The 15,776-nt window shown below is 42.5% G+C and overlaps 1 protein-coding gene across 1 annotated transcript in view; it reads right to left on the bottom strand.

Annotated features, from left to right (window-relative positions):
- Window positions 1-406: 406 nt before the first annotated feature.
- The window catches only part of LOC134601732 (collagen alpha-1(VII) chain-like), a 414,484-nt gene continuing 399,114 nt past the window's right edge, over window positions 407-15,776 (bottom strand). The window contains exons 97-100 of the mRNA XM_063446237.1: window positions 15,472-15,754; window positions 14,403-14,474; window positions 7,685-7,855; window positions 407-880 (exon numbers count right to left, since the gene is read on the bottom strand). Coding sequence (XP_063302307.1) covers window positions 861-880; window positions 7,685-7,855; window positions 14,403-14,474; window positions 15,472-15,754 — 546 coding nt within the window. The 3' untranslated portion in view covers window positions 407-860. The remainder of the gene's footprint in view (window positions 881-7,684; window positions 7,856-14,402; window positions 14,475-15,471; window positions 15,755-15,776) is intronic.

The following is a 15,776-nucleotide window of genomic DNA, read 5'->3' as shown; positions in this document are numbered from 1 at the left end:
GTCACTTTCTCCCCCTCAACACACACACAACAGCACCTATCCACAGCAACCTACACTAAAGCCCCTATCCAGCCACAACATACACACTATGGCATCTATCCTCCACAACAAACACTCCAACTCATATCACCTAATTACATGCAGCCCCTATTTACATGCACACACACAAATAGCAGCATTCCCACACAAACCCAACAACAATTTCCCTCCCACACATGCAACCCTAAAAGCATCCTTCTCCCCTATTCATTTTATATTATGTGTTCTGTGATCTCACTATTAAAAAACAAAGGCAAAACTGAAAAATTACACAAACTCCTTGTTGATAATACATTTTAATTTAAAATTATACAAACAACAATATTTAACAATCTAAACAAAACTAATAACTATTTCAATCCTCGGCCTTGCTACAATGTAAGAATGATGCAACACCTTTAATATCATATCATACCAATCCTCATGGAGATTATAGAAGAAATGCTAGAATTATCTCGATCTTCTCCATCATAAATCACATGGGACAAAGTTATCTGACCCCGTATAGTAGATGGACGGAATAGTAAACCAAAATTCAAAACCGCCAAGCAGTTGGACAGCTGTTTAATAGCAGATATCAGTACTCCTTATGTACAGGCTTTATTCATTTTACGTATATGCAGCATGTCCATATTTTCTATTTCATAATCCTTTTTTGTTTCTTTCTAAATTTAAATTTATTTCATCTCCCCCCTCCCCCCAAACATATTTACTCTCATTTAGATCAATAGTTGATTCTTCACTTGACATGTATGAAAAATGCATCATCTGTTCTTCCTGAGTTTTCTTGATAGGTGATGTGTGATCATCTATGTACATTATCACCTCCCAAGGGATGATTCTGAAAAACAGGAAAGTTACATTATATGTATTTCCCTCTTTGGCTTCAGTGCCTAAAATAAATCATACCATCTTCTCATGCGCCTATTGTCCTCTACATTTACTTTGTCTGGTATTATTTGTATATGCTCTTTCGTGTCACCATTGTGTAGAGCTGACAGTTTTATCCTAGGCCAGGGCTTGCTCTTGATGTCTGTTGGACAATCTTCTGGACCGTTTATTAAATTTAGCCCTAACCTGACGCAAACTGGGTAAAATGAAGAAAAGGAAACCCAGTGCTCCCACATAACATTTTAAAGTTATTAGAATTTTGCGGGTCCCTCTACCTGCCACTCATTTTATTAGGGGGAACGGGAGAGAGGGTGACATTTCCTAATGATGGCTATTAGTACTTCCTGCTCATCATTGACCCAGATGTTAACAAATGTGTACGGCTAATGTGGAATTAAAATTCCTGTATTATCATAGACCTCTGAGTGCAGGAAGCTGCTTAAAAAACACACAGGGTCTGCATCCAAAGACTCTTTGCACAATAACCATTAGAATAAGCTCTAGTGGTTATGGTACTTAAAATATCCCTTTAAATTCTGTCATGTTGTTGGATTCTAAAAATAGGTTTGAAAAATGCTGTTCTAAATATTAACCTTCCCAAAATGTGACGTGCTGAATTAAAATCAGCTCATTATATGTTATCTCTGCAATACATGATGTAAAAAATCCTAGACCTCTGACAAGCCAGGATAATATGTCCCTCCTGGTCACTGTATGAGGATGCTGTGTACATTGAATAGATCAAAGAAGCTTAATTATTGTTTCTTATTCCAACAAGGATAAATTGCAATTAAGTATAGTTAGAATGAATCTATAAAAACATTGCTTTGTTGAGGTCAGACCGGTGCAGACTACAGAGATTTCAGTTTACATATAGCTCAGTGTACTTGTGAAACTGATGTCTGGTACTAACTTTGCTCATAAATATAATTAATCTGAAATTATTTAATGTCTTCAATACTGGGAACAGCACATTTAAAATGTTTTTACAACTGCATTACTTTCATGATGGACACTCAACACCTTTGTCAAACAATGCTGAAAAATTGTTTTAATTGAAAAACAGAAGAAAAACTACTTTATGGAAAGTAATTTTTTTTATACATGGATATCAGACAAATTGCAATTTGGGAAACTCAAGGTGCACAATTTGCTGCAGGCCTTCCAGACCAAAAAAACAAGACAAATTTCAGTGTAAAACACCTTGCACATAAATAAATTGATTTGGGGGGCTGAATCAGATTGAATATTTTTTCTAGTTTCTAAATGTTTGTCTATATTTCGCAAATTTGTTGTTGACTGCACAAATGAATCCATGGTTTAGTTAACACATTTTTTAACATGCAGGAAAATGTATGAAAATGATGGTGCTATATGAATAATAATATTAATTATTATAATAATGTGCCTATATTATTGGGACATTGTCCAAAAAGACTCCAGGCACTCACTAGGCTGGATTTAAGGCAGATATAAGATCTATGTACAGAAGCCCATCAGAAATAGTCTCTCTCTCTCTCTCTCTTTCTTTCTTTATTGTGAATAGACATGTTCCAGCATAAAATATTGCAAACATTAAGTGGACACTATAGTCACCAAAACAACTTAAGTTTAATTAAGTTGTTCTGGTGTCTAGATCATACCCCTGCAGTCTCACTGCTCAGTTCTCTGCTCAATTTTGGGAGTTAAATCAATTTTGTTTCTGTTTATGCCACCCTAGCCACACTTCTCCTGGCTGTGACTGACACAGCCTACATGAAAACTAAATGGTTTAATTTTCAATCAGATGTAACTTACTTTAAACATTTTCTTTATCTCCTGCTCTGCAAACTGAACTTTAATTACATACAGGAGGCTCCTGCAGAGTATAGCAAGCTATTAACATAGCAGTAGATATGATATTCTAAATTACACAGAATTTGCAATAAAGGAAGTATAAACATTATATGATTCTTCACGGGAAGTGTTTAGGAAGGCTGTGTAAGTCACATGCAGGGAGGTGTGACAAGGGCTGTATAACCAAAGTAATTTAACTCCTAATTGAGAATTGAGCAGTGAGACTGCAGGGGCATGGTCTATATACCAAAACTGCTTCATTATGTTAAAGTTATTTTGGTGACTACAGTGTCCCTTTAAGGTGTAGATGGATTTCACACATTCTTGTAAAATAACCTTAACCCCTTAAGGACACATGACATGTGTGGCATGTCATGATTCCCTTTTATACCAGAAGTTTGGTCCTTAAGGGGTTAAACAGTTACCTGATTTTTTGGAGTTCAAAGTAAAAATATCTCCAAATCAGCTACATAATTTTTGCCTGGAAACTTGCTCTGAATTCCTGGCAATACCCACTTAAACCTCATACTGTCTACAGGGCCGGATTAACATAGGGGCTGATGGAGCTGCAGCTCCAGGCCCAGGCCCATTTAAAATAAAAAAATAAATAAAAAAAAAAGGTTTTGTTTTTTTACACACTACTCTTAGGTTTGCCACCTGACTGGTATTTTACTGGCACAGCCGGTATTTGAGGCTGTCTGGCCGTGCCGGTATTGCAGTAATACCAGCAATACAAATGCAGGTATTTTTCTCAGAATAAATGGAGATTACTCTGCAATACCAGCACCGGCCAGTAGGGGTCACTGTGTGTGGAGAAAGGCAGGTATAGGAAGTTACAGCATATCCCTGCCTCTCTCTACTACTCACTGATCCATGAGGGAGCAGCAACACAGTACAGAGTCCAGACAACAGCTCTACAGTAAGTGAGGGATGGGGGAAAAGATAGTAGGGACACATGGGGACACTGAGACACTAGGGGACACATGGGGAAACTGAGACACTAGGGGACACATGGGGACACTCAGACACTAGGAGACACAGACACTAGGGGACACTGAGACACTAGGACATATGGGGACACAGACACTGGGAGACCTGGGAACACTGAGACACTTGGGGACACTGGAAAACATGGGGACACTGAGACACTAGGGGACACTGGGACACATGGGATGCTGAGACACATGGGGATGCTGTGAGACATAGGGACATTGGGAGACACTGAGACATTGGGACACGGAGACACTATGTCCCCATTTCTCCCAGTGTCCCCATGTCCCCCAGCCAGTGTCCCCAAGTCTCCCAGTGTCTGTGTCCCATGTCTCTCAGTGTGCCTAGTGTCCCTATATGTCCCAGTGTCCCCATGTCCATGTCCACAACTGTCCCCATGTCTCCCAGTGTACCCAAGTGTCTGTCTCCCAGCCAGTGTCCCCTAGTCTCCCAATGTCCCCTAGTCTCCCAGTGTCCCCTAGTCTCCCAGTGTCTGTGTTCCCATGTCTCTGTGTCCCTAGTGTCTTAGTGTCCCCAAATGTTTCAGTGTCCCCAAGTGTCTGTCTCCCAGCCAGTGTCCCCTAGTCTCTGTGTCCCTAGTGCCTCGTTTCCACTGAGCGGATCGGTTCGGGTTGGTACAGTTTGGAAGGTTTAGAATGGACCAGCCCATTCTGGTGAGCGTTTCCACTGCAAGTCAGACCTTCAGGGCCATGCGGGGTTTAGAAAAAATGCTCTTCCTGTCCACCAATCAATGGATTGTATAGTAGATCCGCCCTAACCAAACCGTTCCATTTTCTATGGCCCTACATCTGGAACAGGACCCTGAATAGATTGGTACGGTTCGCTTGTATGGACCACTTTCATAATGGAAACACCCAAAATAGCGAACCGTACCGAACTGAACCGAACCAATCCGTTCAGTGCAAACGAGGCATTAGTGTCCCCAAATGTTGCAGTGTCCCCATGTCTCCCAGTGTCTGTGTTCCTAGTGTCTCAGTGTGCCTAGTGTCCCCATGTCTCCCAGTGTCCCTATATGTCCCAGTGTCCCCATGTCCACAACTGTCCCCATGTCTCCCAGTGTCCCCAAGTGTCTGTCTCCCAGCCAGTGTCCCCTAGTCTCCCAGTGTCTGTGTTCCCATGTCTCTGTGTCCCTAGTGTCTTAGTGTCCCCAAATGTCTCAGTGTCCCCATTTCTCCCAGTTTCCCTAAATGTCTTAGTGTCCCCATGTCTCCCAGTGTCCCCATGTCTGTGTGTTCCCGGGTCTCTCAGTGTCCCCATGTCTCTCAGTGTCCCCGGGTCTCACTGTGTCCCCAGTATCCTAGTGACATGGGGACACACTGAGACATTGGGACACTGGGAGAAATGGGGACACTGAGACACTGGGAGACTAGGGGACTGGGCGACATGGGGACACTGACACTGTGATACATAGGGACACTGAGACACTGGGAGACTTGCGAGACTGAGACACTGGGAGACAGGGAGACATTGGGAGCAATCCATCTATACAGCAGAATCAAACTGTGAGTAGTTTGTTGGCGATTTTACAGAATTTTCTCTGATGTCACTCCTTGTGATTATACAAATGATTAAGGCTGGTATTTTTTCCCAAGAAAGGTGGCAACCCTAACTACTCTTCACATACTCTTGCTTAAAGGAGCATTACAGGGTCAGGAACACAATCATGTATTTCTGACCCTATTATGTTAAAACCACCACCCTGGCCCTTTCTTGCCTCCCTAAGTATAGTAAAATATAACTTGTATTCAAGTCTGCAGCTGCTGGCTCTGCCTCTGAACTGACTGTCTGCTGACATCATCAGAAGTGGTGGTCTGAGCAAATTACAATACTTGCCCATAGGATTGGCTGAGACTGTTAACTAGGCAGATCAGGGGCAGAGCCAGCACAAGTCCAACTTAGCCCTGGCCAATCAGCATCTCCTCATAAAGATAATTTGAATCAATGCATCTCTATGAGGAAAGTTCAGTGTCTGCATGCAGAGGGTGGAGACACTGAATGGCAGTGCTGCACACTAGGCAGTACTGCACCAGGAAGCACCTCTAGCAGCCATCTAAGGAGTGGCCAGTGGAGTTATTTTCTCTGAAAATACAGTGTTTACTGCAAAAGGCCTAAATGGAATGATTCTACTTAACAGAACAAATACAATAAGCTGTAGTTGTTCTGGTGACCATAGTGTCCCTTTAAGTTTGGAAGCTTAAGAGGGATGTATGGGAACAAAACTTGTGTGGACTGGCTGACAATAAAATTAGTTTAGGTAATGCAGACGTTGGTCTCTCTAACAATGTGTTATGTCCCCTCCTTTCTTCTACACTAACTACATACACCTTTTCTCTGTCTCAGACTGTATACCAGGAACATCTGCCTGCTAGTAAGAAGATAAGGAGACAAGTGGACCAGCGAGTGCTAAGGGACAGTCCTTAGAAAGCATGGAGTGAGCGCATCATTAGACGCATTTATGTCAAGCTCAGAGTGTGCCTGCATAGTATGCCCTTAGTTGGCCAGCCTGCAGGATTGGCGGGCAGCCTGACATGCATTCATGCCAGGCTGTCCTTCAAATTCTTTGGACAGACATGCTCCCTTTTTGGGCATGTTCTCCCCTTTTGGCAGGTCTGGTGATGTGATTTGCACCAGTGGCCCACCCTTTTACCCTGCCCATTGACTTCCTGCTTCACTGGACACTGCTGTTAGGGGGTATGGATTTACTTGAAAGATGAAAGCATAAATTAGATAAAGAGATTAGCATAGAGTACGTGTTTTCTTATAGCTGCATCCTATGAGTTTCCCTCCAACACCATCTCCATCAGATACATGACGCTTGGGAGGTATGACTGTTTTAGTGTTTTTGGTCGATAAGATTCTGTAAATAGGCCCATCATAATTGTCAGCACCAGGCCCACTGGGCTCTTAATCCGGCCCTGACTGTCTACCATTAGACTTTTAATGATGTGCCTAAAATACATTTTAATGAGAGAATCTGACGGCAGTTTATCTAAACATTAAAATTAAAACTAAAACATATTTTATTTACACTAAACTGCACTTCAGGTATATATTTTAAGGCTTCATTGCAGAAACATATTTGCTCCTGTCCTTGGAAACGAATATGAAGTTATATTTGTGAAGAACCCCACTAAAACAATGATGGAATATGTAAATTTCAAGTCTTTGGATGAATCTATGAGCAAGTTACTGGATCAAGTTGATCTTACAGGGCTTTCACATGCACTAGGTTATTCACTAAACTGAGAATTGTTTGCAATTCAAAGTGAATTCCGATGAATTGCAAATTTAAGGCCAAAATGCCCAAACTGGAAAAAATCTCCAAGTTAGCTATGATTCCAGTTAACAGACCACTATAGGCACCCAGACAACTTCAGCTCAATGAGGTGGTCTGGGTGCAAGGTCCCTCTAGTTTTAAATACTGCAGCTGAAAACATAGCAGTTTCTGAGAAACTGCTTTGTTTCACTGAGGGTTAATCCAGCCTCTAGTGGCTGTCTCACTGACAGCCGCTAGAGGCGCTTCCGTACTTCTCACTGTGATTTTCACAGTGAGAAGATGCTTGTGTCCATAGGAAAGCATTGGGAAATGCTTTCCTATGGACTGATTAAATGCGCACGTGGCTCTTACCGCGCATGCGCCAGAAGAGGGAGGAGAGTCCCCAGGGCCAAGGGAGCCCGGCGCTGGAGAAAGGTAAACATTTAACCCCTTCCTCCCCCTAGAGCCCGGCGGGTGGGGGGACCTATTAACACTATAGTGCCAGGAAACGAGTTTGTTCACTTTGAAGTTTCGACAGTTTTCACTTTAATCAATGATCCTCTCTGTGTGAGTGACATATTCCATTGTCCGTATCAATGTTCTGTGCATTTTGTCCTATCAGTTACTCTAAGTGATTAGGAGCATTCTTACCCGTTTTATTTTTACACCTCCGTTCACATTTATGCCTAGTTTTAAAGCGATTGACGTTTCCTCCACAACCACCAAATACAAAAGGTCGACAGTCATCAGCTTCCACATGGTAATACCAAAACAAAGAGTAACTGGAACAAAATCCTTCATCCATGGGAAGCTGGCAGGTATCTGGGATTAGAGCAAAAAGGTCAAAATTATTATTGTTATTTACATATTTATACACTAATAAATAACTGCATCACAACCAGGGCCGGCCTTAGGCATTTGGGCGCCCTGTGCGAAAAATCTTCACAGCGCCCCCCCTTCCCATCCCCCCCAGCCACACACACACAGACAGTCACACACACAGACAAACAGTCAAACACACACTGGCAGACAGCCACACACAGAAAGTCACACACACACAGACAGACAAACACACACACACTGTCAGACAGTCACACACACAGGCAGACAGGCAGACAGCCACACACACACACAGTCAGACACACACACACACAGTCAGACACACACACACACACACACACACACTCACTCACAGGCAAACACACTAACAGAAACACACTAACAGACACACACTAACAGACACACACTAACAGACACACACTAACAGACACACACTAACATACACATACACACACTAACAGACACGCACTAACAGACACGCACTAACAGACACGCACTAACAGACACGCACTAACAGACACGCACTATCAGACACGCACTATCAGACACAGACACAGACACACACACTAACAGACACAGACACACACTAACAGACACGCACTATCAGACACAGACACACACACACACTAACAGACACAGACACACACTAACAGAAATACACTAACAGAAATACACTAACAGACACACACTAACAGACACACACTAACAGACACAGACACACACTAACAGACACAGACACACACTAACAGACACACCCACACTCACCCACATTAACACATTTTTTAAAATTTATTTAAACACCCCCCCCCCCCAGCCTCCTTACCTTTGGGAATGCTGGGGGGGGTGTCTCTTCCTCCCTGGTGGTCCAGTGGCTGCTGGACGAGCGGCACTGGCTGGCGGGCGGCTGGCGAGGGAGCACTTCCTCTGAGCTGTCTGCTCAGCTCCCTCGCGCGCCTCAGAGTGAGGCTGGGAGCCGGAATATGACGTCATATTCCGGCTCCCAGCCTCACTCTGCGGGTGGCGCGCGAGGGAGCTGAGCAGACAGCTCAGAGGAAGTGCTCCCTCGCCAGCCGCCCGCCCGCCAGCCAGTGCCGCTCGCCCAGCAGCCCAGCATGTCTGTTAGCCGCAAGGCTAACAAGACATTTGCCTTGGACATTTGGGGGCGGCTTTTTTTGCCGTCCCTTGGAAAATGCTGCCCAAGGCAAATGCCTTGTTTGCTTTCCGGCTAAAACGCCCCTGCCGTGTGAGCTATGCGGCCGCAGGGCGCCCCCTGCTCCATGGCGCCCTGTGCGGCCGCACAGCTCGAACACCCCTAAGGCCGGCCTTGATCACAACCTTGTAAAGTACCAGTATCAGGATTATTCACTAAAAAAAAATTGATTTTGCCCGCACAGACAAAATCCAGTGAAAATGACATATTCCGAACACAATGGCATAAAATGTTCATATTTACTTAAGCCAAATACGGTCAGAATTTGGTCAGCCAAGGGAATCTGGATGCATTTGGTGCCCAGATTAAAATATGTGCTTTCACATCCACACTCTTTACAAAGTATAGGATTCTGAAGGTTCACAATGCACCAATATTAATAAAATTCAGAACCGAATGCATCCGGCAGGCTCTTTTGTGAATTGATCATTTAAAGTTTTATATACCCACTGGCAGTTAAAAATTTGGTTGCTAGTAACTATAATTCTTTATTTTACAGGAATTAGTTTTAATTGTTTTATTCACCCCCCTCTAGGGCTGACGTGATACTAGACAGATTAAGGGGGTGCCCAGGGGGTGCAATACCTGGATGACTGGCAGGAGGCGAGTACACAGCACTGCACTCCCCTCCTGCCGGTCTCTGCATGTGGCGTGGCTAAACCGTGGACTGGGGTAGAGGAGCTTCTGTAACTTATTCCCAATCTGACTGGAAGGGCGAGCAGGGAGAACTAAACTGCTTCCTTTCAGACTGTGGAGAGGTTACAGAAGCTAAAGCTTTACTTCGATCCATGGCTCGGCCACGCTACAAGATGGAGTTTAGCTGTTAAGCTGGCTGTGGGGGTGAGGGGGTCAATAAGACACATGAGGGAATGAGGGGTGCAATGAGATGCACAGGGAGCTGACGGGGGCAAAGAGACACACATATGGGGCCAGGGCCGTCTTTAGTATCACTAGGAAAGCATTTTCTTGGGCCCCCTGGGCTCCCCCACTCCCTGGCATGCAATCGCACCTTTCACATACATACTTACACAGACATATACACGGACAGATATACTGACACATACACACATATATACTGAGAGACATGCTGACACATACAGACATACTGACCCAGACAAAAACACCCAGACAAAAAACACACTGACAGACATACTAACACACACACAAATACCCTAACAGACATACTGACACACAGACACCCACTGATAGACATACTGACACACACACATACCCTGACAGGCATACTGATACACAGACACACACTGATAGACATACTGACACACACATACACATACCCTGACAGACACACACTGACAGACATACTGACACAAAGACACACACACAAAGACATACACTGAGAGACATACTGACATACCCATTGACAGGCACACACACACACACACACACACACACACATATACTGAAATAAACAGAAATACTGAAAGACACCCTACTGACACACACATACACTGTCAGACATACTGAGACACACAGACATACACTGACAGACATACGGACACATTCACACTTTTAAATCTACTCCCAGTTTCCTACCTTGAAGGATTGGTGTCCAGAGAGGTGGCTGAGGCTTTTGGGAGTTGCCGACTGGCAATCCGGGCCAGCCCCCCTCCTCTCTGCTTCCCTGGTGTGATCTCTCCTGCGCAGCTCTCTCTGGGAGGAAGTGACTCATGGCAGTTGTGCTATTAAAGAGCCACATCGCACGACCAGGCCCCTGCTTACAAACGCCCACTGGGTGGCCCTTAGTGCATGGGCCATCCGGTGGGCCTCTTTAGTGTGCGTCCCCAGGATGCACCGGGGGCCCATGGATGGGAGAAAGTTGTCGAGGGCAGCCAGGCCCACGGGGCAGTTGCCTGGGCCCCCTGGAAGTAAAAGGGCTTGGGCAGCTGCCCCGTTTGCCCCGCATCAAAGACGGCCCTGTATGGGGCTGAGAAGGGCAGGAAAAGAGACACACAGTGGGCGGAGGGAGCAAACAGACAAACAGGGGGGATGAGGTGGGCAAAGAGACAAAGGGAGGGCTGAGGGCATCAAAGAAACACACAGAGGGGAATGAGGGGTGCAAAGAGACACACGAGGGTCTGTGGGGGGCAAAAAGACACACAGGATACTGAGGGGGCAAAGACACACACAGGGGGCTGAGAAGGGCAAAGAGACACACAGATTGCTGGGTGAACAAAGAACCACACAGATGGTTGAGGGTGGAAACAGAGACACACAGTGGGGCTTGGGGGATAAAGAGACACAGAGGAGCTGGGGGGATAAAGATACACAGAGACACAAAAAGTTGCCAATTTTTGTTTCTGAAGGGGTGTGTACAAGTAGCTGGTCTTGCCTAGGGCACAAAATAGTCTTGCACTGGCCCTGCCCACCTCACTATTATTAGGGTGAGGGGGGGGGATAAATAGGGTTACTTAATTTTATTGGGGAGTGGCTAATGGATTGGGGACCCACAGCTATCTGGGAGAGGAAAATGCCACATAAGCAATGGCATGTAATATTATTAATATAATATTAATTTTATTATTAGAGCCCCAACCCACTGCCAATTGGTTGTGGCTTTGGTGGGAACATTAAGCCGCCAAGGATAACATTAGCATCCGACACCCAAAGACCATGGGTGTTGTTTTTTTTTTTTTTGTGACTGCCAATTGCTCTAGTTACCTGTTTTACTTATATAGTAAATGTATGTAATATAACACAATGCATACATATAGTTAAATAATATATTTCTAAATTATTTAAAAATAAAAATATTTTTCTAAATACACTGCGTGCAGAATTATTAGGCAAATGAGTATTTTGACCACATCATCCTCTTTATGCATGTTGTCTTACTCCAAGCTGTATAGGCTCGAAAGCCTACTACCAATTAAGCATATTAGGTGATGTGCATCTCTGTAATGAGAAGGGGTGTGGTCTAATGACATCAACACCCTATATCAGGTGTGCATAATTATTAGGCAACTTCCTTTCCTTTGGCAAAATGGGTCAAAAGAAGGACTTGACAGGCTCAGAAAAGTTAAAAATAGTGAGATATATTGCAGAGGGATGCAGCACTCTTAAAATTGCAAAGCTTCTGAAGCGTGATCATCGAACAATCAAGCGTTTCATTCAAAATAGTCAACAGGGTCGCAAGAAGCGTGTGGAGAAACCAAGGCGCAAAATAACTGCCCATGAACTGAGAAAAGTCAAGCGTGCAGCTGCCAAGATGCCACTTGCCACCAGTTTGGCCATATTTCAGAGCTGCAACATCACTGGAGTGCCCGAAAGCACAAGGTGTGCAATACTCAGAGACATGGCCAAGGTAAGAAAGGCTGAAAGACGACCACCACTGAACAAGACACACAAGCTGAAACGTCAAGACTGGGCCAAGAAATATCTCAAGACTGATTTTTCTAAGGTTTTATGGACTGATGAAATGAGAGTGAGTCTTGATGGGCCAGATGGATGGATTGGTAAAGGGCAGAGAGCTCCAGTCCGACTCAGACGCCAGCAAGGTGGAGGTGGAGTACTGGTTTGGGCTGGTATCATCAAAGATGAGCTTGTGGGTACTTTTCGGGTTGAGGATGGAGTCAAGCTCAACTCCCAGTTTCTGGAAGACACCTTCTTCAAGCAGTGGTACAGGAAGAAGTCTGCATCCTTCAAGAAAAACATGATTTTCATGCAGGACAATGCTCCATCACACGCGTCCAAGTACTCCACAGCGTGGCTGGCAAGAAAGGGTATAAAAGAAGAAAATCTAATGACATGGTCTCCTTGTTCACCTGATCTGAACCCCATTGAGAACCTGTGGTCCATCATCAAATGTGAGATTTACAAGGAGGGAAAACAGTACACCTCTCTGAACAGTTTCTGGGAGGCTGTGGTTGCTGCTGCACGCAATGTTGATGGTGAACAGATCAAAACACTGACAGAATCCATGGATGGCAGGCTTTTGAGTGTCCTTGCAAAGAAAGGTGGCTATATTGGTCACTGATTTGTTTTTGTTATGTTTTTGAATGTCAGAAATGTATATTTGTGAATTTTGAGATGTTATATTGGTTTCACTGGTAAAAATAAATAATTGAAATGGGTATATATTTGTTTTTTGTTAAGTTGCCTAATAATTATGCACAGTAATAGTCACCTGCACACACAGATATCCCCCTAAAATAGCTATAACTAAAAACAAACTAAAAACTACTTCTAAAAATATTCAGCTTTGATATTAATGAGTTTTTTGGGTTCATTGAGAACATGGTTGTTGTTCAATAATAAAATTAATCCTCAAAAATACAACTTGCCTAATAATTCTGCACTCCCTGTAATTTAAAAAGTGTTTTGACAATCTTTATTAATCTCTGTAATGCTAATCTAATAGTAAAAGTTAAATGATTGAGCTAATTTAATCTTATCCCCTTCTTGGCTGTAGGAATTGTATGACCCATTAATATCTTCATTACTGTTTTCAGCACACTTGCAGAAATTATATAGGTGGAATTTATTTATGGCAGAAAAAAATTTACTTCTTTACAGGCTGGTAATGAGACTGAAGGAGACTTTATAGACTAAATTTAATTTTACAAAGTAAAAACGTGTATATATGATTTTGAAGGGAATAAAGCCTCCTTTAACAGTTGCCTTGATGTTTGAACAACACACAGCATGCCTTAAAAAATCAGCATACGCCTATAGTGTCTCTTTAAAGGGACACCATAGTCACCAGAACAACGACAACTTGATGTAATTGTTCTAGTGAGTATAGTCAGTTCTTGCAGGCTTTTAACCCCTTAAGGACCAAACTTCAGGAATAAAAGGGAATCATGACAGGGGTTAAAGAGAAAATGCAGTGTTTTACATTACAGCTTAGGAACACCTCTAGTGGCCACTCGATCTACATGGAGATGCTGAACTTTCCCCATTGTTTCATTGCATCTCTATGAGGAGATACTGATTGGCCAGGGCATTGTTTGGCTCCGCTTCTGTCCTACTTCCTATGCTGAGATCAAAATGTATTATGTCAGCCAATCCAATGCTTTCAATTCGCATGGTTTCAGACAAGGGGATGGATCGGGGTGGAGCCAGTGCCAGCAGACCCGCGCGGTAATTGAGTTTTCTAGTTATTTAAGGGGGCAAGAGGGGGCTGGGGAGATAAAGATTTTTTTTGTTTTGTTTTTTTAAACACTATATACATGTTTGTGTTCCTTTAAAGTATAAAATGCTCATTCAACTCTTACTCTTGAAAAGGTCTGAAAAATTAAACAAAGCAATGCACTGTACAGCCGATTTTACAGTGTAAGCAATTAATGTCTGGCTTTTTACCTTGAGTCATATATTCAATATTTCTTTTCCTTCTTTGCAATGGTCCCATTAGCTCCTTATCACTTTTCTCTACTGAGAGACAAAGCATAATCATGATTAGCATGATGGAGCAGTACATTAAACACACATTTAACTATTGATCGTCATTTTTATAGGTCCTTGATGAATGTCACGGAACAACTGGTTCATTTCTAAGTATGAAAATATTATATCTACAGCAATAAAACTGTAAATGCTTGTAGCATCTGGGCATAAAGGTTAGTGATTAATCAGAGAAAACTCAACTGTATAGTGACGGCAAAATGCTAGGATAAAAGTATCACATGGGAATCAGAAACGTCATGTTTTTTATTTATACTGTACCAGGATATAGAGTTAGTTAAAATCTTTCATGTTCCATTTTTTTCACAGCATCCTTTCCCATAATAAAAAGTTTGTAAGCTAAATTTCACATTGTAATAAATATGTATAAGTGATATAGACTTCACCTGTATCTGAAAAGAAATTGAGTGTGACTTATTTTCTTTTCATTTATTGTTTATAATTTAATTACATTCTTTTCTATAGTCAGCATTATCCAACATCATTAAAAAGTGATAGAATTGTCCTGAATGTATTCTTACCTAAAGATTGCGTGTTCAGTATATCAATGGCTGCAACAACCACTACGTGATTGTACAGTGGTGATTGGACTACATAACAATTTGTGCTAACGTTTCGAAAACTAAGTGCAGCACAAAATAATAGAGGGGATTAGGGGGAGAAAAATGTTAAAACAAACAAAAAAAAATCTTTATTGAGTTAAATCATTGAGATGAAACTAACCATTTTGAGAATTTACAATAGCAATGTGAATAAGACAACACATAGGCTGTAATCACTTTGAGTGAGATAAACAAAAAACGTGTAATAATAGGAATAAATATAGAGAATTTTATTGAAAAGTAATTTAAAAGCCTAATTCCTAAGAGAACCTTTCTATAGATTATGTAGGAAAAATAACAACTAGAATAATAAACATCTTGAAGTTATGATCATTGATAGCAGAGTATAGATACGTTTATATCACCTGTGGTCTTTGTCTCTGAAGTAGTATTCGGAACTTCGGTTGCATTAATAGTTTTATTCCAGTGCATGTGAGCCACTACTTCACCCGTAACATAATTGTCAGGAGGAGTCACTGGTGGGGTCGCTGTTGCTCTAATTTCATCATCTTCCTCATACCCTTCATCTGGGCTTGAAGATTTAATAATTACCTGATAATCCTTTCCTAAAGAAAATGCAAATAACGATTCATATATTTTTATTATTGGAATGATATCACAAGTAGAAGACAAAATAAAATACAGGTGCTAGTTACACTACTACTTATAT

Source organism: Pelobates fuscus, chromosome 3 (assembly GCF_036172605.1).
Source record: "Pelobates fuscus isolate aPelFus1 chromosome 3, aPelFus1.pri, whole genome shotgun sequence".
Taxonomy (NCBI): domain Eukaryota; kingdom Metazoa; phylum Chordata; class Amphibia; order Anura; family Pelobatidae; genus Pelobates; species Pelobates fuscus.
Note: the sequence above shows the minus strand (reverse complement) of the source record. Positions and strands in the feature narration are given on the sequence as shown.